At 40.6% G+C, this 23348-nt stretch overlaps 2 protein-coding genes and 1 pseudogene across 2 annotated transcripts; 1 reads left to right on the top strand and 2 right to left on the bottom strand.

Moving 5' to 3' along the window:
* Positions 1-8353: 8353 nt before the first annotated feature.
* On the bottom strand, positions 8354-8674 carry LOC133900260 (uncharacterized). The gene has a single exon (XM_062341370.1). It carries the CDS (start codon positions 8672-8674, stop codon positions 8354-8356), a length of 321 nt encoding a protein of 106 aa, XP_062197354.1.
* Positions 8675-9071: 397 nt separating this feature from the next.
* Positions 9072-10105, bottom strand: LOC133900819 (uncharacterized). The gene has a single exon (XM_062342070.1). It carries the CDS (start codon positions 10066-10068, stop codon positions 9256-9258), a length of 813 nt encoding a protein of 270 aa, XP_062198054.1. The 5' UTR covers positions 10069-10105; the 3' UTR covers positions 9072-9255.
* Positions 10106-17470: 7365 nt separating this feature from the next.
* LOC133900259 (LRR receptor-like serine/threonine-protein kinase FLS2) lies at positions 17471-21227 on the top strand (annotated as a pseudogene).
* The last annotated feature ends 2121 nt before the right edge of the window (positions 21228-23348 follow it).

The raw sequence follows: 23348 nt of genomic DNA, 5'->3' as shown, positions 1-23348 counted from the left end.
TTAGCAACTCATGAACATCATCCACATATATAACAGTACTCAACCAAGCTACACTATCAAATACTTACACCAACTCATCTACACATGTAAAAATATAGTGTGAGCACAACTTATCAAGTATAATTAATGATTTATTTGTAAGGCATGATCTCTCAATCTCAATCACTCGAATCCTCAATTTAAATGCTATCAAAAATATGAATATCAAAAGTATGTCATTGTTTTGTTTAAAAAGACATATAACAAGATGCCAATTTTGATGTCAGGAACTTCTCATATTCTTTTGCAAGGAATTATATGCACCATCAGCCTTATTCTATCCAACCATGCCAAGCCTATGTCAAAAAGACAATCAGAAGGTTAAGATAATGATTTTGATCATACACGACTTCTTCCAAGTTCATATCAAAGTGCAATGATAAACAGTCTCGAAAAAAGAAGTACGATAGTGCATACTTCCTTGATCTTTTGTCTATCAACTATTATTCAACACTTTTTCATTTCTTTGATTCTTTCTCATATAGCATTTTTGTCAAAGATCAAAGTAATCAAGAGAGTTTAACCATGGCAAAATTTAATTCAAGTTGTCATTCGATTTAAAAAGTCATGATAAAAACTACACAGTTACACTTGTAGATATGAAAGTGCAAAAACTCCTATGTAGCATAAGCACTGGCTTCAAAAGTCACATATGTATCAGATATGATGCTCATCATATTTCATTATTTTTTTTATTTTTATAAGCTTCGATAAGTTCCAAAGATATAAAAACTCCCCCTCAAAACAATCCCATAGGATGAATAACACCAAATTCTCCCTGAAGAAAAGTAAACCAAGAAGAATCCAAAGGTTTTGTGAAAATATCTGCCATTGGTGTTCAATATTCACACAGAGAAGTTCAATGTTTCCTTTTCCAACATTGTCTCTAAGAAAATGAAATCAGATGCCAATATGTTTAGTTTGAGAATGTTGCACATGATTTTTAGCAATACTTATAGCACTAGTGTTATCACAGAAAAGTGGAACACTCTCTAAATTAACCTCATAATCTTTAAGTGCAGCAACTATCTAAAGAGTTTGTAAACAACAACTAGCAGCAGCTACATATTTAGATTCAGCAGTAGATTGTACAACAGAGGACTGTTTCCTAGATGACCATGCAACAAGAGAATTACTCAAGAAATGACATGTACCAGATGTACTTTTTCTATCCATTCTACAACCTCTAAAATCAACATAAGAAAAAGCTCTTAAACTAATAGATGAAGAAGCAGAAAGCCAAATACCAAAATCTTGAGTTCCATGAAGATACCTTAGAATCCGTTTGACAACTTGTCGATGTGAAGCACGTGGAGAAGCTTGAAATCGTGCACACAAGTATACAGCAAATAGTATGTCTGGCCTTGAAGTAGTGAGATATAAAAGTGATACAATCATGCTTCTATATTCTTTTTGATCAACTGGCTCTCATCTTCATCGGGATCAAGTGTCATTGTTGCTCCAATAGTTGTCATGATCGGCTTGTTGTTTTTCATCTCAAAACATCGTAGCAGGTCTCGTGTATACTTACTTTGATGAACAAAAGTACATTCTTTGGTTTGTTTGACTTGAAATCCCGAAAAGTATGTTAGTTCACCCATCATACTCATCTCAAATTCTCTGCTCATCGTTTCTGAAAATTGGGATACCAAAGTATAAGAAGAACAACTAAAGATGATATCATCTACATAAATCTGAACAAATAGTTGATCATTACCATGCTTGTGAACAAACAACGTCGTGTCCACTTTTCCCATTTCAAAACCCTTTTCAAGCAAACAGGTTTTAAGTCTATCATACCACGCTCTAGGGGCTTGTTTTAAACCATACAAAGCTTTAGACAACTTGTATACATAATCTGGATATTTAGGATTTTCAAAACCAGGTGGTTGCTTAACATAAATCACTTCATTTATGTAGCTATTCAGAAAAGCACTTTTGACATCCATTTGATATAATCTAAAGCCTTTAGATGCAGCAAAAGCTAAAAGAATTCTAATAGCTTCTAGTCTAACAACCGGAGCAAAAGTTTCCTCAAAATCTAGCTCTTTTACCTGTGTAAAACCTTGAGCTACAAGTCTAGCTTTGTTTCTAACAACAACACCATCCTCACTTTGTTTATTTTTGAAAACCCATTTAGTATCGATAAGTGTATGACCCAGAGGAGGTGCAACAAGCTTCCATACTTTGTTGCGTTCAAAAATTTTCAAGTTCCTCATGCATGTGAAATATCGTTGGGTTCAAAAGAAGCAACAAAAGTTGAATGATCATGAGAATTAGAATCAATAAACCTGGACCGTGCGACTCGCTCATGCAAATCTCCAATCATCTGATCAGGTGGATGACTCTGCTGAATGTGCAAAGGAGCTATCATGAGAAGCAATCTCTTCTTCTCTTTCAATACGCACAAATGATGTAGTAACTTGAGAATGTCCAACTGTAGCTGAAGTGATCGAAGTTGTCAAGGGATCTACAGCTGATTGTATCATCGGAATTAAAATCTCGTCCTCATTGACCTCATCATCATCCACAAAAATGCTCTCAAACTCCCCCTTAATATGTGTACCTATACCTGCATCACTTGATCTAGTTCCAGGACTAGTCTCATCAAAAGTAGCCTCACAGGTTTCAACAATTTTGTTAGTCTCCAAAACAAGCACTCGATAGCCACGAGTATGAGCAGGATATCCAAGAAAAATACTATCTGTTGATCTAGACTCAAATTTATCCAAATTTCTAGATTCCAGCACAAAGCACTTGCAGCCAAAAACTCGAAAGTGAGATATACTAGGCCTATGTCCAAACCGCTGCTCATATGAAGTTTTACCTAATTTAAATCTCAAGAAAACATGGTTTGAAATATAACAAACAGTAGATATAGCTTCAGTCTAAATTTTCTAGGAGTAGAAAATTCATCTAACATGATCCTAGTCATCTCGACCAGAGTTCTATTCTTCCTTTCAACTACACCATTTGTTGAGGAACTCTAGGTGATAAAAATTGATGTTCAATACCTTTCTCAGCACAAAAGTGATTAAAAGAAGAATTCTTAAATTCTGTTCCTTTATCACTTCTAATCGCTCTCAAAGATCCTGGGAGATTAACAGACAATCTAAGAACTAAACTTCTAAAATAACCAAAAGCTTCATCCTTAGATGCCATAAAGTAAACCCAAGAATATCTAGAGTAGTTATCAACAATAACAAGCACATACCATTTACCTCCAAAAGATTGTACTCTATAAGGACCAACAGTATCAAGGTGTAAAAATTGATCAGGTGTATTTGTCATAACCATGGTAATAGATGGATGTGAACCTGAATGCATTTTACCATATTTACAAGAAGAACAAACTAACTTGGCATCACCCTTAAGCTTAGGCAAGCCATGAATAAGATCTAAACCACTAACTCGAGTGAGATGATCTATACCAACATGACCAAGTCTACGATGCCAAAAGAATAAATCTTTAGAAACATTAGCAACAAAACATCTAAGCTTAGAAGATGGTGATGCATCAAAATCAGCCTTAAAAACTCTTCCAAAACGAAAAATTCTAAAACCAGATCACCTGTAGCATCTAATACTTTACATTCAGTTTTCTTAAAGCGCACCTCGAGGTCTTCATCAATCATTTGAGAGACAGAAAGCAACTTAAATTTTAAGTTTTCGACCAAAGCAACATCTTTGAACATAAACCTACCATTTACTTGAACTATACCTTTTGCCATAACTGAGGTAAAAGAAGCATCTCCAAAAGTAACACTTTCAGCACGAGATGCACGTACAATGGAGGAGAACCAATTTTTATCACCGGACATGTGGCATGAGCATCCAGAATCAACTAGCCAAATGTTCTCCTTCGTCGCTCGAGAAACCTACAAGTAAACAGAAGACATCAAGACCTCAGTACTAGGGTTAGTAATAAAGCTTTTAGAAATCCAGTACTGAGTCACTCGACTAACAATACGAGTAGGCAAAACACGAGTAGCTCGAGTAGACTTAACTCGAGAAGCTTGAGTGAGTTCAACTCGAGAAGCACTAGCAGCTCGAGTAATCTTAACTCGAGAAGCTCGAGTAGGTTCAACTCGAGTTACACAAGTAGTAAAAGGTGATGACTGTTTCACTTGAGGCACAAAATAAGGTGCCACAACCTCACGAGTGATAAAACGTGCCTTTCACAAATTAGACCTAGCCTTAGACTTTTCTTTCTTTTATTGTTTAGCTAGTCTAAAACAAAAAATCTACTAAATATTCATCTCAACCATAATGAGTGGAAGTGTACTTAATCCGATATATGGATTTTGAAGAAGAAACAACATTTGCATTCATTGTAGAGGATAAAAATACAGTGGACTTAAGAACAACCTTCTTAGGTTCAGATTCAGCAAGAGCTTCAAATTTGTCACAGCCAAGAGCTCTAACAATAGTTGGTGCATTTATCTTAGAACGAGAATAGGGATCAAAACCTAAACCTTGTTTACATGTACTCGACTTAGATGAATCTAAAATTAGGTTCGGATTTTTCTTTCCCTTAGAAAAACGTTCTAAAGTTCCATTCAAGTAATCAACCTGTTTAGAAAGAGCTGGGCACTTATCGCAAGCAACACTCATAGGTTTCTTTTGTTTACGACAGTTAAAGCATGCAAGCACCATGAGTAATCATGTCATTAGCTATTTGAGAAACTCTAGTATTAGCATCATGCAACTTCAATTTAAGAATTGAGCAATTAGAATAGGAAATTAAATCTTGCAAATCAGACGTTGAACAACTTGCATTTTTAACATGTTTGCAATTTAACACAACAAGTTTCTCATTTTTCTCAATTTCTTCTCTAAGTTTCTCAAGAGTGGAAGCATGAACATATCTAAGAGAAGTGAGCTCAGAATAAATTAAGTCACATGACTTGTAAGCATCATCATCGGGAATTAAAATCTTAAGTGTTACAATTTCATAATTAAACGATTCAATTAAAACATCATGTTTCTTAATTTCCTTGTTACGTTTCTCTAAGAATGTACCAAGACGAACAACATCATTAAATAGATCATCATAAGTAGGTAATACCTCATTACCGTCACTGTCAAGTTCATTCTCGATTGAGCTTTCTTTGTTGCTTGCCATGAAACACAATCTAGTCAAATCACGCAATATCTTGCACTTAGATGTTGTGTCATCCTCGCTGCTCTCTGAATCAACGTCACACAAGTTGACTTGTTCAAGCGCTGAAAGAATTCGATGCACAACCTTGCGGTTGAGAAAGCTCTTTTTCTTCTTGTTGTTGAACGGTCGCTTCTTTTTCTCCTCCTCTTTTGATGCTTTATCTGCAAGCTTAGGACAATTGGAATGAATGTGGTTGAGATCACCACATTCATAGCATCTTTGAGGACCTCCACTTCCTTTCTTCCTCATACGCACATTTTGCAATGCTTTAGAAAACCGAGTAGAAAGTAGTGCTAAATCTTCTTCAGGAATCAACTCAAGCTGATTATCGGTTAGTGAAGATATAGAAGATAATGAGAAACTTGATGAAAAAGATTCGATATGAGACATGCTAGGTTGAGAGACTAAAGCAATTGATTTATTAACATTCTTCCTAGCAAAAAAAAATCTAGCTTATGAGTTTTCAATTTAGAACTAAAAATCAACTCCATCAAAAACACAAGGTTTTGTGGTATATCTATGTGAAGTCATATTTATAATTACCGATTAAGATCAATTAGAAATGATTAAGGCTCTGATACCAATTGTAGGATCGAATATGCGCAAAATACCCAATCAGATGGGGGTGAATGAATGGGAAAACAAAATTAAAAAAATTAACTCACCCAAATAAAACTCGATTAAACTCGGTATTCCACTCGAAATAGAATGCACAGGCTCTAATAAAAATGATGTAGAGAAAGATATGCTGGTTGGATTGCTCTTAAATTTGGACAGAAAAAACTACATTCAAATACAAAACCAACCCAATAAGTATCAAGTAAATTGGATATATGGATCAAAAGCTATTCCTGGTAGAAGTAGACTATGTCAACCAGTATCGAGTAGATCAAAACTTAGTCGAGTTGACAAAAAGCTACTCGAGAACTAACCAAATCCACTCAAAATTTTCTTAGATAAAACACTAGATATTCTAGTAAGGTTTTGGATGGATTAAATCAAGATGAAACTTTATAGACAGATGAAATTAACTGAAAACCAAAACCGACCATGCAGAATATAAAACAGAGAGAAAATTCCGAATCAGCAACTCATCAACTTACGAAATTTGATTTTCATTGCATAGATGAGTTACAAGATGCCTCTCTAAAGCATCCAACAAGGGTTTCCACAAAATCCCAAAACAGCTCTCTCAAGTTTCTATGCTGCCCAATTCTGTGCCCTTACTACCCAATACAACAGATATCTCTATTTATAGGGTAGCCACACACACAAACGTGACAGAATCGAATTAAAACTCCCTGTCGTATTCAATCTAGTCTCTATTCTCCTCTAATCACAAGGGGATAAACAACTTCCGCTAATTAATCTAATTAGCCAACTACTCTTACGTAATCATGAATGCACATTTCCCATGCACACATGCATATTTGTAACCAACTCAGAGTCCGTCTCTGACACTAACTCTTGTCTCAAGTCCAGCCACCACACGACTCGCTCGTGTCTGCTCCAACTTGAATACGAATTAGTCTTCATGTCCTCTCACGATCAGATCACCTCCTGCATCCATCACAAAGCCTTGTCTCCATATGCATTGTTTTCTCAGCTTGAACATCTCGTATGACATCCTCGATCACCGCGACCTCAGTTCCTCCTGAACCTAGTCGTCGAACCTCAGTTCCTCCCTAAACTTAGTTTGTCGATCCGTCATCGACCATGTTCGCCTTCGAACAACACCTGCACATGAATCAGACAACAATTGAAGTACGAGCACAAGTCTTTCCCGACTTGACTTAAGATCAGTTCACGCAACACCACGCAAACTCCAAGCAAAACCAACACGCTAACATAAGCATACCCAACTAATGATAAAGCATCAAACCAACTATGCTATCCAAGCATATCTTAGCAACTTTAACCAGATCATGTGATGACATTAACCAAATGTCATTATGCTAAACCACTTTGCTCTGCCAATTTCATCAATCAAACCAATTTTTCATCACATGATCTCACAATTGCCTCCGTTCGAACCTCGATGGCCCTCGACTCCAACGCCTCTACGCCTCCGGCTTCAGCAGGAGCAGGGGCTCCAGAGCGCATTGTCTCCGTTCGAATCTCGATAGCCTTCGGCTCCAACGTCTACTATGTCTCCAACTCTCGTCATTGGACTCTAGACCACAAAGTTTCCTCCGGGTTATGCCACCTCTATTTGGCTTCATCACCATCGCTTACGATCATCATCGAGAGACTCTTCAACGACTAGAAGTTATATTAGAATATCCTGACTATGAGGCTATGCTGAAGATAGTTCCTTCTACATCTGCTCGCCCATCCACACCTCAAGGCCAACAGATGAGGGGTACTGTTGGGAGAAATATCCTTACCCACAGATAATACTAAGGGGATGCCGTCAAGAGTTTCTCAATGGATCTGCTATACGCATAGGCCTAAACGGAACCATGACCAAGATCTTATAGACCAACTCAATAAAAAAAAAAACTAGCCTGATAAGTGAGGGTTCCTCTATCTTTTATATTATGCTCCCTCATCGTCAATTTCGGATGTAGGAATAAATCCAACATCAACTGTACAATGAAGATGACAGAGGGCAGAGTAACATCTATGCTAAACGAGAGTTCTGACAATTGAACTTCAAACTATTCAGTACCTCTTGTATTTTGTACAGGTTTTTGGACATTCATCCGAACATTTTCACTGATTCTATTCCTCTCTGCAACTCTAACAAGTAACAACTCAGGCTCGATTTCTAACTCATAGAAATTTCAAAAGAATCACAAAGAAAAAGAAGCGTCCGCTAGGAGCTCATGGAAAAATCTATGCATTTTCCAAGCTTTGAACAGGGGCCTTATAGTTTAGCACGCCAAGATCATCCACATTTCGGCATCCTCCAGTTTACATCATCAATCTTTAGACTGACTCGATCAAATTTAGTTCTGTTCCTCACGACGTTTGCATCTTCAATGACCCTAACGCTGCGAAGCAAAACAAGAGCATCATTGAACACATATCTCACGGTCTCGATGTCAAAGATCTTAGCAACAATCTTGATTTCTTAACATTACAGCGAAAATATTTTCGTCAGTAATTGATTGCAAAATTTACATGTCAAAGTATCTTATAATTAGCTCATGAGCCCGGAGCCGGCGCGTCGGCCGGCGAGCGCATGCTTCCGGCGGCTGGCGCCACGGCGGCCATCCTGCGCTCGGCGGCCCGCGCTGCGATGCACCGGTACGCGCAAGTGGCAATCCAGAACGCCCAGGGGAGCGCGACTAGCACCAGGCCGACGGTGGGGATCCAGGCCGGCGCCTCGCGCGGCGACAGCACGATGTAGGCCGCGAGGCAAGCGCCGCCGGCAAGCAAGCAGAGGAGGAGCAGCGCCGTCACCAGCCACAGGCACGCGCTGCCACCCGGCGGCCTCTGGCCCTCCCCCTCCTGCTTGGGCGGCATCGTCGTCGGACCAGCTCACGACCGGAACGCTGCCTAGGCGCGCATCAAGAACAACAAGCCGACGTGCATGGCAATGGCTTCAACCGCCTTCTGCACTTCTGTTCTTGCTCTTGGATTATGGGAAAAAAAATTGTGCCAAAAAGTTTTTTTTCTGTTATGTTGTTCGCCTTTTGTGGATCTTGGGCTCTTGGCAGAAGAGAAGCTAGCAATGAAAATGTGCAGACCAAAAATGGAGGGAGAGGTGCAGAGAGAATTGTGGATAGAGTTAGTTTTGGACACCCTATAATAGGCTACTAATAGATTAACAAAAAATGGTGAATGCATTTCGTTTTGCATATCCATTCCTAATGTCACTGTGAAGTAAATCCAGCCAGACATTCAGAAAAGTCTACTGCAATCACACACTTTTCATTCATGTTCTGAAGATACATCAACATGTCTGTACATTTACACAAACTCCCCTGCACATGCCACACAGACAAGACCTTCAGAAAAAGAAGAAAAAAGCAGGCAAGGGCTAGAAAAAAATTTGCACACAATCAAGCAGCCACAAGTTGAGCACACACAAGGCAGTGATCAGCCTAGCCTAGCACACTGTAGAGGTCACCACTGTAGAGGCCATCGCCCTTCTCCTTGGTGCTCTTCCTCTTGGAGAAGAGGATGTCACCGATGAGCGGCACGATGGGCTTCACCTTCTGCGCCTTCCTCCTCCGGCTGCCCATCAGCTCGGCGTCGTCGATCTCGCCGAGGCTCAGCGCGTACGAGAACGAGGGCAGGTACTCGCTCGCGCCGAGCTTGTCGCCCCAGTACCGCTCGCTCCGGACCGTGGATGTCACGTCGGTCTCGCCTCCGATGCTGCGCCGCGCCGCCTTGTCGGCCTCCATCTCGGCCATCTTCGAGAGGCCCCTGTGGAGCTGCGCGTTGAGGCTGGCCACGGCCATCTCCATCTCGGAGCCCCGCTTCCTGAGCTGCGCCACCTCCTGCCTCGTCTCGGCCACCTCCGCCTCCAGCTTCTTCATGGAGCGCATGATCGTGAGCCCCGCCTCGTCGTACCGGTCGTCGCCGTGCGCTCTGCACACCTTGTTCGGCGAAGGCGACCACGCGAGCGACGGCGGCGAGGACGGCGCGGAGTACATAGGAACAGTGGCTGGCATTATCTCTGCCTCAGCCTCTGCCATTGGGTTTGGAGAAAAGGTCATGGTACTGCTACTACTGCTGGCCTCATGCTTCGTACTGGCAATGGAGTTGGGCGTGACCATGGCGACAGCATTGCCGTTGGGCCTGGGGTAGCCATCGCCGACATGGATGCGGTCCCCGAACACGGCGACTGCCTCCTTGACGGACCGGAACGGGCGGGTGGTGTCCACCTCCGCACGGTCAGATGCCGCAGCCATTCCGGAGCAGCCTGCAACAAGGACGTCTTCTCCTCAAGGGTTTACACTGCAAGCAGCACAAGCTCTTTGCAAGATTATATGGAGCCAAGTGACTCTGGTTTCTTTGCTTCCACTTCAAAAGCACACTGGCCAGAGGCCACCAGCTTCCAAGCAACCAGTTTCCCAACAGCAACAAGCAAAGAACATGACATGCCACCTAAAAGAAGCTGAAGAAAACTCTCAAACCTCGAGTAGAACTCTGCAGGAGTGGAGCTGAAGCAGGGATGCTTTTTGGGCACTCTTGGCTGACAATGCAAGGAGATGATGGTAACAACTTCTTTCAGGTCAGTCACAGGCACACTGTCACAGCAACATGCAACAGAAAGTACTGAAGAGAAATTCTAGTGTCATGAGAGTTGTTGGGAGAAATCATAGAATTTTCAGTTGGGGCAGTTCTTGAGAGCAGATACGATAGGAACCTTGTAACAAACTGGTTATTTTATGGCAATCAGGAACATGATTCTGAGATATTATGGCAAATGTTTGCGGTACCTACGCGACAGAACAGAAGAAAAGCAATTCAGATAAATGCATTTGTGACGCCTGTTTTTCTGCCCTCTCTCTCTCCCACGTGAAGCCCGCTCTTCATCCTTAACCCCCCGCTCCCGCTCCGCCCACTCCGCCGAAACTGCTGCTTCCCACCCCCATGTCTTGGCAACTACCACCCGCGTCTATATAATCCAAATCAAACCCTCGGTCGGGCCTCCTCTCACCACACCGCACCCAAAGCCCCAAATCTCATCGAGTTTCCTCCCGTAGAGCGCCTTCACGCTGCCACCGATCCATCCCCGATGGTCGCCGCCATCACCGAGCCGTTGGAGACCGCCCCGATACGAACTTGCCCCTCAAATGGGTTCACCGTCATTCCCTCTCCGCGTTTTGCTGCTTGCTGTCGAAGATCGACCACCAGAGCTCAACTCCGGCGACTTTCCGGCCGAGTGCCGCTGCACCGAGCCCCACTCCTCCAGTCACATTGCCCAGAGGAAGAAGACTCAAGGTGAGCCGTCCGATCTTGCAGCAACGGCTATGATTAGATTGCAAAATACCCCTTCGCTAGCCAATTAGATCGCGTCATGTGTCCTTTTTGACGACTGGGTTTATGTGAGCCTTGTCAGCCGCCATGTCAGCGCGCCACGTGGGTGATTTTGTCCGACGTGGCAGTCCAGTCAGTCGATCAGAGCTGAGTCAGCAACCTGGTCAACCGTGACGTCAGCGCTTACGTAGTAATTCGGAATTTCCTTTAGAAAAATAATTCACAAAATAGATTTAATCCGAAAATAGGTTTTCTTTTAATGGAAAATTCTAGAAAATAGTTTATATTTTAAATAAACGTTTTTAATAGGCTTTTAATCTAGTTTTAATTCTAAAAATAGTTTTAATGATTCAAATAAATGTTTTCATTTTTGGAAAATAGTTAAGAAAATCTATAATTCTAATAATGTTTTAAATATGTTTTATTTAGTAAAATAAATGCTTTTAATGTGTTTTGTTGTAAATAAAATTAGTTTTGATTCTAGAAAAAAATAAATAAATGTTTTAAGCCTTTTAAAAATTAGGTATAATTCCAAAAAAATAATTTTCATCGTTTTCAGCTGTTTAAAAATTCGTTTAGCCGTAGCTTTTGCGTCATAACTCCGATTTGGGCGATTCTTGCGCTCAGATCTTTTAAAAATCGTAATAAAGCCCGCCTTCGCGTTTGTTTATTGTGTTAGCTTCATTTTGCGCTTTCTCTTAGTGTGTTGTTCTCTCCGCGTGTATATGATCATGTCCTAGAGACGTTCTAGAATATTCAAGATCAAGATTTCGACAACACTGAGCAACACTTCGGAGAAGGCAAGTGTCCTCGAACATCTTGCACATATTTTTTTTAAGGAATTTATGTTAGTTCTTTATCCTTCATTGCATGCTTGTCTAAATTGGAAACCTATGAATAGGGTTTACTAGCTTTTGTCTGAATATCCTTGTCGCCATTGATGAGTCATGAGAAGAAAATGGCAGATATGCTAGTCGTTGTCCTGGTTGGGTTATAAGTTAAACTTGACTAACGATTATGCAACATGAATTGTGTATGATAATCTTTTGTAGCAACATGGAATAGAGATCCTAACAGGATGGTTATTATGTGGATGGTGCATGAAGGCGCATGTGTTGTGCCGCACGATGGGAATGTGTTTGTTCCTGTGTGAGGTCCTAAGGACCGGTTCTTGAAGCCTGTAACCCGGTTGAATAGCGCAACCACGAGGCTTATATGGGTATGATCTGTTCAATTAATTAGTTGCCCTTCATATTCTGTACGCACCAGTGGACGGTTAAGTGGTACAAGAGGGGCCTCAGCAGTGGATAGAATCACTGTTAGCGGTGAAACCTTAGTGGGTGCATATAGACTTGGAGGCGCTTTGTAAAAGCCTTGTAGTGAGACCCTGGCTCTACACCCCGGAAGTGTGAAGCAAAACGGGAATCACGACTCATGGGTAAAGTGTGCAAACTCTGCAGAGTAATGAAACTGATCGATCAGCCGTGCTCACGGTTAAGAGCGGCTTGGACTTCTTCTTGATTAGTTAGGATCAGGGTTATGGTATGGATGGTCGGGTAACCAGGTAATGGGATTATCTGGTGAGTTATGGTAGTCACATACGGAATATCTGGTGAGTTTGGTAGTCGGATAGAATCCGATGAGCTATTCTTCTTGTTTAAGTTGTGTCTTCATACTTAGTAAATAGGATGCCTGATTCTGAGAGTTATAGGTTAAGGTTGCTTAGTACAGTAAACCAGTGTCTAACCTTTTTCTTGACTTAAGTCCTCATGTCATATTTTCCTACACTTGCGGAGTACGATATGTACTCACACTTGCTGTTTTCAATAATAAATTTTGCTCAGTTGGAGAAAACTACATAGAGATCAAGAAAGCTGAAGACTACAAGGAAGACGAAGCGTCTTAGGTTGCGTTGCCCCTAGTCGATTGCCTGTGGTGTGCCCTAAAGATTTCGTTGGAGTTTTCTCAAGTTCTTCCGCTGCTATTCAAAACTCTGGTAATTGTTTCAATAAAGTTATTTTGTTCGATATAGAACTGTATATCACTGACAATGTCACCGCATGTATGATAAAACTGATCCTGACATACATGTGGAATGCACTTGGTTATTCTTTTGAAAAACCGGGTGTGACAGCCTTGATCTTACAATCAGTGAGAAAAAAGAAACTAATTAACAGAAGAAAAGCAACTCAGATAAATGCCTTGATCTTACAATCAGCTAGAAAAAAGAAACTAATTGGTTAGCTGAGACATATGAAACTAAGTCAAGAGGTTCCTTTCAGTCTGAATAGCCTTTCCAATCGAGAAATGACATTTATATACAGCTGTGACAGCACCAAGATTAAAGTGTCAAAAGGTCTACGGTGCATAGTTGTCAAAATGGTGATAGAATTGCATACTTTTAAGCAGTGCCGCTGTACAAGTCATGAGTAAAACCACCTTATGGCAGTAAACATCCAACTTTGGCTCTGAAATTCAATGATTCAGACTTATTGCCACATTACCGGACAAGCATATCCATGGATACCTTACAAGTCCAACAAGATGTAAATCCTCATAAGTCTTCTGAACAAATTAGCACGTTACCTTTATATTCAAGGGTATCCAGTTTCCAGGTAAATGAGACCGTATGAGTTTATGACCGTATTTTATAAACTTGGCATTTAGTCCCATCAGCCAAGGGGAGAAATGTTATTGATGGTAAATGGGTTTATAAAATCAAGCGTAAGGCCAATGGTACTATTGACAGGTATAAGACCAAACTGGTTGCAAAAGGATTTAAGCAACACTATGGTATTGATTATGAGGATACTTTCAGTCCTGTTGTTAAAGCTGCTACTATCAGGTTAGTGCTTTCTATGGCAGTGTCCTAAGGGTGGAGCTTTCACCAGTTAGATATGCAAAACACGTTTCTTTGTAGTGTTCTAGAGGATGATGTGGTCACGAAGCAACTTCTAGGTTACGAAGATAAGTCTATGCCACATCACGTATGTAAGTTAGAGAAAGTTTTATATGGTTTAAAATAAGACCTAGAGCGTGGTACTCTCGATTGAGTATAAAACTGCAAGATTTGGGTTTTCATCCATCCAAGGCCGATACTTCTCTGTTCTTTTATAGTAAAGGCAATGCCACTATATTCTTGTTAATATATGTTGATGATATAATTGTTGAAGGTCATCACAAGACGCTACAATGGCATTACTTTGAGGTCTTCAAGCTGAGTTTACTCTCAAAGATCTGGGTAATCTGCATTATTTCTTGGGAATTGAGGTAAACAAGGTATGTGAAAGTATTTTGTTGACACAAGAAAAGTATACTATGGATCTATTGAAACATGTAGGAATGATGAATTGCAAACCAGTTGTTACACCACTTTCAACTACAGAGAAATTATCAGCCTATGATGGAGAAGCACTGGGACCTAAAGATGCAACACAATATAGAAGTATTGTTGGAGCTCTACAATATTTGACATTAACACGACCAGACATTGCGTTTCCGGTTAATAAAGTGTGTCAGTATTTACACTCTCCTACTACTCTGCATTGGACAACAGTTAAGAGAATTATGAGATACTTGAGGTATACTCCAGGTGTGGGATTGAAAATCAATCAGTCACCTTCTATGCTTGTGAGTGCCTTTTCTAATGCAGATTGGGCCGGATGTTTAGATGATAGAAGGTCCATTGGAGGTTTTGCTGTGTTTCTTGGAGCAAATCTTATATCATGGACTGCACGAAAGCGGGCAACAATATCAAGATCTAGTACAGAAGCTGAATATAAAGTGTTGGCTAATGCAACAACAGAAATTATATGGGTTCAAACATTACTTGATGAACTAGGTATGAAATCTCCTTGAGCTGCTCGTCTATGGTGTGATAACATTGGTGTTACTTATCTTTCCGCAAATCATGTGTTTCATGCAAGAACAAAATACATAGAAGTGGACTATTATTTTGTCAGAGAACGAGTTGCTAGACATTCAGTTTGTTCCAACAGGAGATCAAATTGTAGATGATTTTACCAAACCTCTATCAGCCCGAAGTCTGAAAGAATTTAAACACAATCTTTAACTTAGATAAGTTATGATTGAGGGGGATGTTAGAGATAAAGTTGTATTAGAGTTTGGGAGAGAGGTTCGGTGCGTGAGATATAGATGAAATCCGATCAGCTGTGTTTAGAGATATAGAAAGTATCGAGGAAAATCTTTGTATGGTTGCATCTGATCGGATTCGCTCTGACCGAACGTGTTACGCCTGTAAACTTGCCGTGCTTTGACCGGCCTATATTAACATGCAATCGGCGGCCTCCATGGAGGTAGAAACGCTTCAACCAATAGCTACTCTTTCACAGGTCAGTCACAGGCTCACTGTCACAGCAACATGCAACAGAAAGGACTGAACAGAAATTCTGGTGTCATGAGAGTGGTTGGGAGAAATCATAGTATTTTCAATTGGGGCAGTTCTTGAGAGCAGATACGATAGGAACCTTGTAACAAACTAACTGGTTATTTTATGGCAATCAAGAACATGATTCTGAGATATTATGGCAAATGTTTGTGGCATATACGCAACAGAACAGAAGAAAAAGCAACTCAGATTAATGCCTTGATCTTACAATCAGCTAGAAAAAAGAAACAAATTGGTTAGCTGAGACATATGAAACTAAGTCAAGAGGTTCCTTTCAGTCTAAATAGCCTTTCCAATCGAGAAATGACATTTATATACAGCTGTGACAGCACCAAGATTAAAGTGTCAAGAGGTCTACGGTGCATAGTTGTCAAAATGGTGATAGAATTGCATACTTTTAAGCAGTGCCGCTGTACAAGTCATGAGTAAAACCACCTTATGGCAGTAAACATCCAACTTTGGCTCTGAAATTCAATGATTCAGACTTATTGCCACATAACCGGACAAGCATATCCATGGATACCTTACAAGTCCAACAAGATGTAAATCCTCATAAGTCTTCTGAACAAATTAGCACGTTACCTTTATATTCAAGGGTATCCAGTTTCCAGGTAAATGAGACCGTATGAGTTCATGGTGGTGGATCGCGGAGTGTGCACACGCCAGATGCTGGGTTGTATACTTGTATCCCAAAGTTGAACGGCTGGAAAACAGCCTTCTAGAAAGAGTCTTACAATAATGACATTGCATAAAATAAAATCACATAAAGACCTCAAAATAACAAATGTCAGACTAACGCGCAGCACATGAGGCGGAAATTGATTTCCTTTCCTTGTATTCAACAGTACCATGAACAGATTGACCAACTGGTTTGAATAAAAAAAACAAAAAAGAGGTGAATTTTTTTTAGAAGGGCGGCAGGAGGACTGCCGATTTTATTAGACTAGGAGTAAAAAGAGAACAAAAAGAGGAATCCAAAAGAGCAGAGAAAACAAGAGAAATCTCGTTTCTGGCCGCGGACAGAGCTACAAGCTAGCTGAATTCAGAGCCAAAAACACAAACCGGCTCCCTCCCTGAGACATGGCGGCCAGAAACACAAACCCGCTCCTTTCTAAATACCACACACCCTGTCAACCCAAAGGAAAAATACACAGGGGAGGGTGAAAGAGGAGCCACCCAGACAACACAACTAAAGGACCGAAGGCCGGGTTAAGAAGAATTCATCAGAATGCTCTTTGATTGAAAGTGCAATCTGGAGGGCTTCTTCTTTTCTACTTTGGAACATTCTTCGATTCCTTTCTTTCCAGATGTACCACCAAAAGGTAATCACAATTCCATTAAAATCTCGCCTCAGCTCCCGCTCAATTGCATTTGAAGAAGCTCTCCACCAACCTGAGATAGTTCTGAACTGACTGAAAGAAGGCAGGTTCTGAAGATGCAACCAAACCGAAAGATGCATCCAAACTTCCTTTGTGTAGACACAATCTTTGCACAAATGCACTACTGTCTCATATTCTTGATCACATAATTGGCATGTTTGATTATGCGGCCAACTTCTTTTTGCCAAATTGTCGGCTGTCAGTATTTTGTTTTGCAAAAGGATCCAAGCAAACATTTTGCTCTTTTGCTCAGCTTTAGCATTCCAGATTTTCTTCATACTCATTCTCCTTATGCATCCCACAAACTGAATCTCATAGGCACTTTTAGTGGAATATTGTCCATTTACCGTCCACTTCCATGAGATGGAGTCTTGAGAATCGGGGCACAGGACAAAGTTTCGCACTAGACTCCATAGGGCAATTAATTGTTGAATTTCCTCTTCTGTTTCGAGACATTGGATGTAACGCAGCCATCTGTGCTGTGTAAGGCCAACTTTGACATTGAATTTTTTCCTCAATGATTTTTGAAAGATGAGAGGCGCAATGTTGCGAGGAGCCCTTCCATTCAACCAGCTAGATAACCAAAAAGAGGCCTTCTCCCCATTTCCAACCGACACTAAGGTCGACGCGTTGAAAAAGGCCCTGTCTGTTGCATTACATGGTACTGGCATACCTTTCCAAGGACGATCTTGGTCTTGCCAATCAAACCAAAGCCAACAAAGTCGCAGGGCTATTGCGAATTTTTCCAGTTCCAAGGTACCCAAACCGCCTAGATTTTTTGGCTTTGTGACTGTCTTCCAATTCACAAGACAATGCCCCCCGTTCACGTTTTCAGGTACTTCACCTTTCCATAGAAAGCTCCTTCTAATTCTGTCAATTTTCCTTTGCAGCCACTTCTATAAGGGTAGAACGGTAAGATGATAAATTGGTTGGGATGAGAGGATGGACTTGACTAGGGTATCTCGGCCTGCAAGGGAGAAAAAACTTCCTTGCCAGCCAGGAAGTTTGTTGCTGATTTTGTCAATGATTGGTTGTAAATCCACCTTGCGAAACCGTCTTGTGTGGAGAGGTAAGCCTAAGTATTTGCATGGAAATTCCTCAATCTTTCCAGGAAAATCCCAGAGTATTGATTGCAATGGAAAATCATTGCATCTGATAGGATACACCTCGGTTTTGACCAGGTTAGTCACCAACCCTGAGCACTGTCCGAAAGCCTGAAGGATTTGTTGAAGTGCTTGCAACTCCTCCCTGTCTGGGTTAGCAAAAATGGCTGCATCGTTAGCATACAACGAGCATCTGAACTTAGCCAATCCAAGTAACATTGGCTTTAAGATGTTTTGATGTGAGGCCCGCGAGATGATTTTTTGGAGCGAGTCTATGGCAAGGATGAAGAGCATCGGTGATAGCGGGTCACCTTGCCTTAAACCCCGAGCATGCTTGAATGGTTTGCCCAGAGTGCCATTCAGTAGAATCTGAGAGGAGGAGGTGGCCAAAAGAAAAGAGATCCAGTCTCTCCATTTTTGCCCGAAACCAAGATGGTGAAGCATATCAAGCAAATATGGCCAACTTATCGAATCAAAAGCTTTTGAGATGTCGAGTTTGATGAATAATGCCGGTTGCTTGTTCTTGTGGAGATCCTTGATCACATTTTGCACATAGAGAAAATTATCATGGATGGATCTTTTCTTTATGAAGGCACTTTGGCCTCTCTGAACAAGATCGTCCAGAAGTGATCCAAGCCGGTTTGCAAGAGTTTTGGTGATGATTTTTGCCAGACTGCTAATCAAACTTATTGGACGGAAACAGAGACCGCCACCGCATCCAGCTTTTTTGGGAGGAGGGCAATGTTAGCCGTGTTTACCAAATGGAACTTGTCCGATCCTAGCCGATAGAAGCACTGAATTGCCTCCATTAAATCTTCCTTGATTATTTCCCAACATTTTCTATAAAAAAGTCCGATAAACCCGTTAGGACCCGGGGCTTTTTCTGGATGCAAAGAGTTGATGGTGAATGACTAGGAAACAATACAAAAACACAGTCTACAAACAAAGTTATCAATACTAGCAACCACAACAGCTTAACTAACCACCGCTCTTGCTAGCAATGATGGCAAGACTAAAGTTCAGATCATAATATCACATTACCTCTTCTCAAGTTCACAAGTCATCGATAAATTTCCCCATGATTTTTGATAAATCTTGGAACAACACTTGGTACCGGAACATTTCTTTGCAGAAAAATCTATATTCTTCTCTATTATATCCACCTGAGCTTGAATCTTTTCCATCATTTTTTCAGCGTCTCCATCCTTTTTTATAGATTACGAATACTCCGGATTTGATTGGCGTCAGTGTTTGATGATTAATGAATTGATTGATGAGGACTCAATTGATTTGAGGACACAATGGAAGATTGAAATTGCATTTCTGCCTCTGGATGGTATGCCTCAAATCTCACTCGAAAAATATAGTATGGAAGTATGGAACATGTACCTATTTTTTCCACATTTTCTGCTACAGTACAAAACATCTAAACCGTCTAGACAGACTAACGCTAGTCGGCAGGTGGCCGACCATCTAGCTTGTAACATCTAGGTAAACTTTGTACTTGGTATTCAAATTTTTGAAATTGCACATAAGCTTGAACCGAGAGAGGAATATTAAAAGCTTCTGAAAGATGACTCAGCAGGCTTGCCGCTTGTAGAGTAATGCTGGAATTTTTAGCAAAAGAAAAAAGCTCCGGATATGTTTGTTGAGGAACAATTCCAGACCAAAGATCATCCCAAAGAAGAACTGTGCTATCATTTCCTGTCAACTTTTTTTCCATCCCAAAGCATGGAAATTTTACTCATTTGGATCTCAGCCAGAACAATCTAACTGGTAACGTCCCAGATGAGTTTTTGAAGCTCCCAAAGCTCCATACTTTGCTCCTATCTGGTACTTGTTTGAGTGGCACGGTACCGAGGAGCCTGTCGAATGTCAAGACATTGTCTCGATTTGCTGCAAGTCAGAACAATTTTAGTGGCTCCATACCAATTGGAATCACCAAACATCTGAAAAATTAGATTTGAGTTACAATAGGCTCAGTGGTGAGATACCTTCGGATATGTTGTTGGCTCCCGGTTTGGAGAGCTTTTATATCACCAGCAACATGCTAGAAGGGCGCATTCCTACGGTCTTCTCTCAAAACCTCTATTGCCTTGAGCTTGGAGGGAACATGCTTAGTGGGAGCATCCCGGAATCAATTGGTGACGCCTCAAACATGTTTTATCTTGAGTTGCAGGACAACTACTTGATGGGGGGTATACCCTGGCAGGTTGGCAAATGCAAGAAGCTGGGTCTCTTGAATCTGGCATCAAATGAGTTGCAAGGTCCTATCCCCGATGAGTTCGGAAATCTTTATAGCCTGGTTGTTCTGAAACTCCAAATGAACAATCTTGACGGGCATATAACTGATACACTTTCTGGTATGTCAAACTTGGGTATACTGAACCTTAGCCATAACTCATTCGATGGAGAGGTACCACAGAGAATGTTTCGGTTAACGAAGCTTTCTACCTTGAATTTGCAAGGCAACAGAATCACTGGCACCATTCCAACGTCAATCAGTTCGATGCAGAGTCTCATCGAACTCAATCTTGGGAGCAACGAGCTGACCGGTACCATACCCACTATGCCGACCAGCTTGAGCACACTTCTCAATCTGAGTCACAACCATATCAGTGGATCCATCCCTTCAAATATCAGCATATTATCTGGTTTGGAGGTTCTTGATCTGTCTTACAATAGCTTGTCTGGTCCCATACCATCCTCACTAGGTGCTTTGCAAAGCTTGACGGTGTTGCAGCTTTCCTATAATGATCTCTCTGGAACCCTTCCATCTTTTCGTCAACATGTGGCAGTGGAGATCACTGGAAATCCTGATCTGGATGTTAACAGTGCTCCAGATAACATGGTGACAGGCACTCAGGATTATGGGTCAGCTACATGGGTTGCTGCAATTTCTTTTGTATGTGGCTTTGTCGTCTCTTTCTATGGAAATGGGGTCAGACAGGGTTGGTTTACATGTTGACCTGGCTACTTTGGCAGCTCGACGGTGCTTTGAAGGACCCAATGACAGGCCCTGCGATTCATGTTATATTTTTCGCTAGAATAAAATCAATGCTGATGTTAAAAAGAATGAGCCTAAATTTCATATATTAGCATAATCCATGTACTTGTTGAAGTGTAGTAAAAATGTATTTAGTTTGTCCTGCAGAACTTTTATAATGGGTCATTTGCAGAGGAAAGAGCTGGTTATAAATTTTGTTGGTGATTTCCGGGTTAACCAGCTCTTATCCATGCAAATGGTAAAGTACTAGTATGACTCACTGTTTTTTTTGGGACAGTGCGGCGGATCCACGATTCTGAGGATGGGTGTATGGACCATGGATCGGAGTCACCGACACATTGTTCATAGAAAATTAAAGGTCTCAAATACCAAGAATTATAGTAGAAACAGTTCATTTTAGAGCAAATACACTGGACAACCATTTTTTTCTTAGATAGATCAGCAACCTAAATTCACAGATAATAAATCACGGGTAAGTTCTAGATTATAGCCCCTAAAATCTTCCTCTGAGTCGGACTGGGATGGAATGGGTCAAGGGATCCAGGCTCTTCAACGCACTAAGTAAGAAATCAATATAAATCAATATAGGAGACATTAAATTAGTGACGGTCGCTAAGAAACCGTCACTAATGTTATATTAGTGACAGGTCTAATGACGATTTGTTTCTAATATGACCTCGGGTTAGGATCTGATCAAAACTTGTCACTAATGACAGGTCACATTAGTGATGAGTAACGATGACACATATCACAAAAATAGTCTTTGGACTGTATAGTGCAATGATCACTTATTAGTGACAGACACTAATGTAAAAATTATCATCCGTCACTAATGACTGGTCGGATCTCGAACACTTCTACGAGGATAACTGTTCGGAAGAACACATTAGTAATGGATTATAGTTATGACCTATCACTAATGATTGGTCGGATCTCGAGCACTTCTATGAGGATAATTGGTCAGAAGAACGCACATTAGTGACGGGTTATAATTGGTCGGAAGAACATATTAGTGATGATTAAATACAGCTCATTTCAGAAATTCATAACTTTTTCATACGGGGTTGGATGAAGACATACTTTATATGAAAATTATAGCTTTCGATGGGATCTACAACTTTATAGTTGATCACTTTTTTATTTGAAGCTATATAGATGAACAAATAAATGTCTAAACACTGTTGAAGGAAACAAAACACTTGATCACAAACTAAATTGCTGAATCTAGTGTAAAACTACTATGAATGATTGAAAAAACCACACATAAGGCCACGAAGTTGAAAACTACAAATTCAAAGATTTTGGTCGTAAGTTTGACAACTTGAATTGATGAAACGTCTGTGGAATACTAACTTTCAGATATAGCACTATGTCTTCAAAAAATTTCAGATAAATTGAAGAAGGTTAATTTTCGATCAAAAACTTCAGAGATCCTGTCGAGGATCTTTCGAGCCTTTTTTTAGTTAAGAAAGGTACAGGTGTAAATATGGGTTTCTTTCGAATGCGCCTCCTTATTAGCTTCGAAAATAGAGATTGAACGTCGAAATCGGACTCCGTATGCAAAAGTTATGGCTGTTTTATTAACACTATATGGATTGGACATAAATTTTTTCATACGGAGTCGGATGGAGATAAACTTTATATAAACATTATAGAATTTGATGAGATCTATAACTTTGTAGTTGATAACTTTTTCATTTAAATCCATATCGATGCCAAAATAATCGTCCAAATATTTGAGCAGAAAAGGTCAAAAGAATAAATTTTGACATTTTCATCAGGTAAGACTACGAGGTGATATGGTAAGGAAGCTTCGCGTGAGACGGAGGTCGCCGGTTCAAATCCCAGAAAATGCACGGGGTGTGGTTCGAGTGAAAGCGACCACAGAAACCGCGAGGGGAGGGGGCGGGGATTTGTTCGTCGAGTGCGAAAAAAATTCCTTTTTTATTTTTAAACACATCCGTCACTGATGTACAATTATTAATGATGGGTCTGAACTTGACCTATCACGGATGTACAATCATAAGTGATGAGTCAGATCTAGACCGGTCACTAATATATACTCATTAGTAACAGATTTTATATTACTGATACGTTCGAAGTGACAGTTAATATAGATTTTTAAGTTAGTGATCCTCCCCCCCCATCCACTAACTCGGAAGAAGAGCTATTCAAATTTCTTGCTGATTGTGAAGCTTTTCGTGGCTTTTGCGGCACGGTCCAAGTAACGCTACAGAAGCTATTGTTAGCTATCGAAGGAGCTATATATCCTTCGTCGTGTTTTAGTATTAACTAATAAAAAATATAAGAT

Source organism: Phragmites australis, chromosome 19 (assembly GCF_958298935.1).
Source record: "Phragmites australis chromosome 19, lpPhrAust1.1, whole genome shotgun sequence".
Lineage (NCBI taxonomy): Eukaryota > Viridiplantae > Streptophyta > Magnoliopsida > Poales > Poaceae > Phragmites > Phragmites australis.
This window is presented reverse-complemented; position numbering and strand designations above follow the sequence as displayed.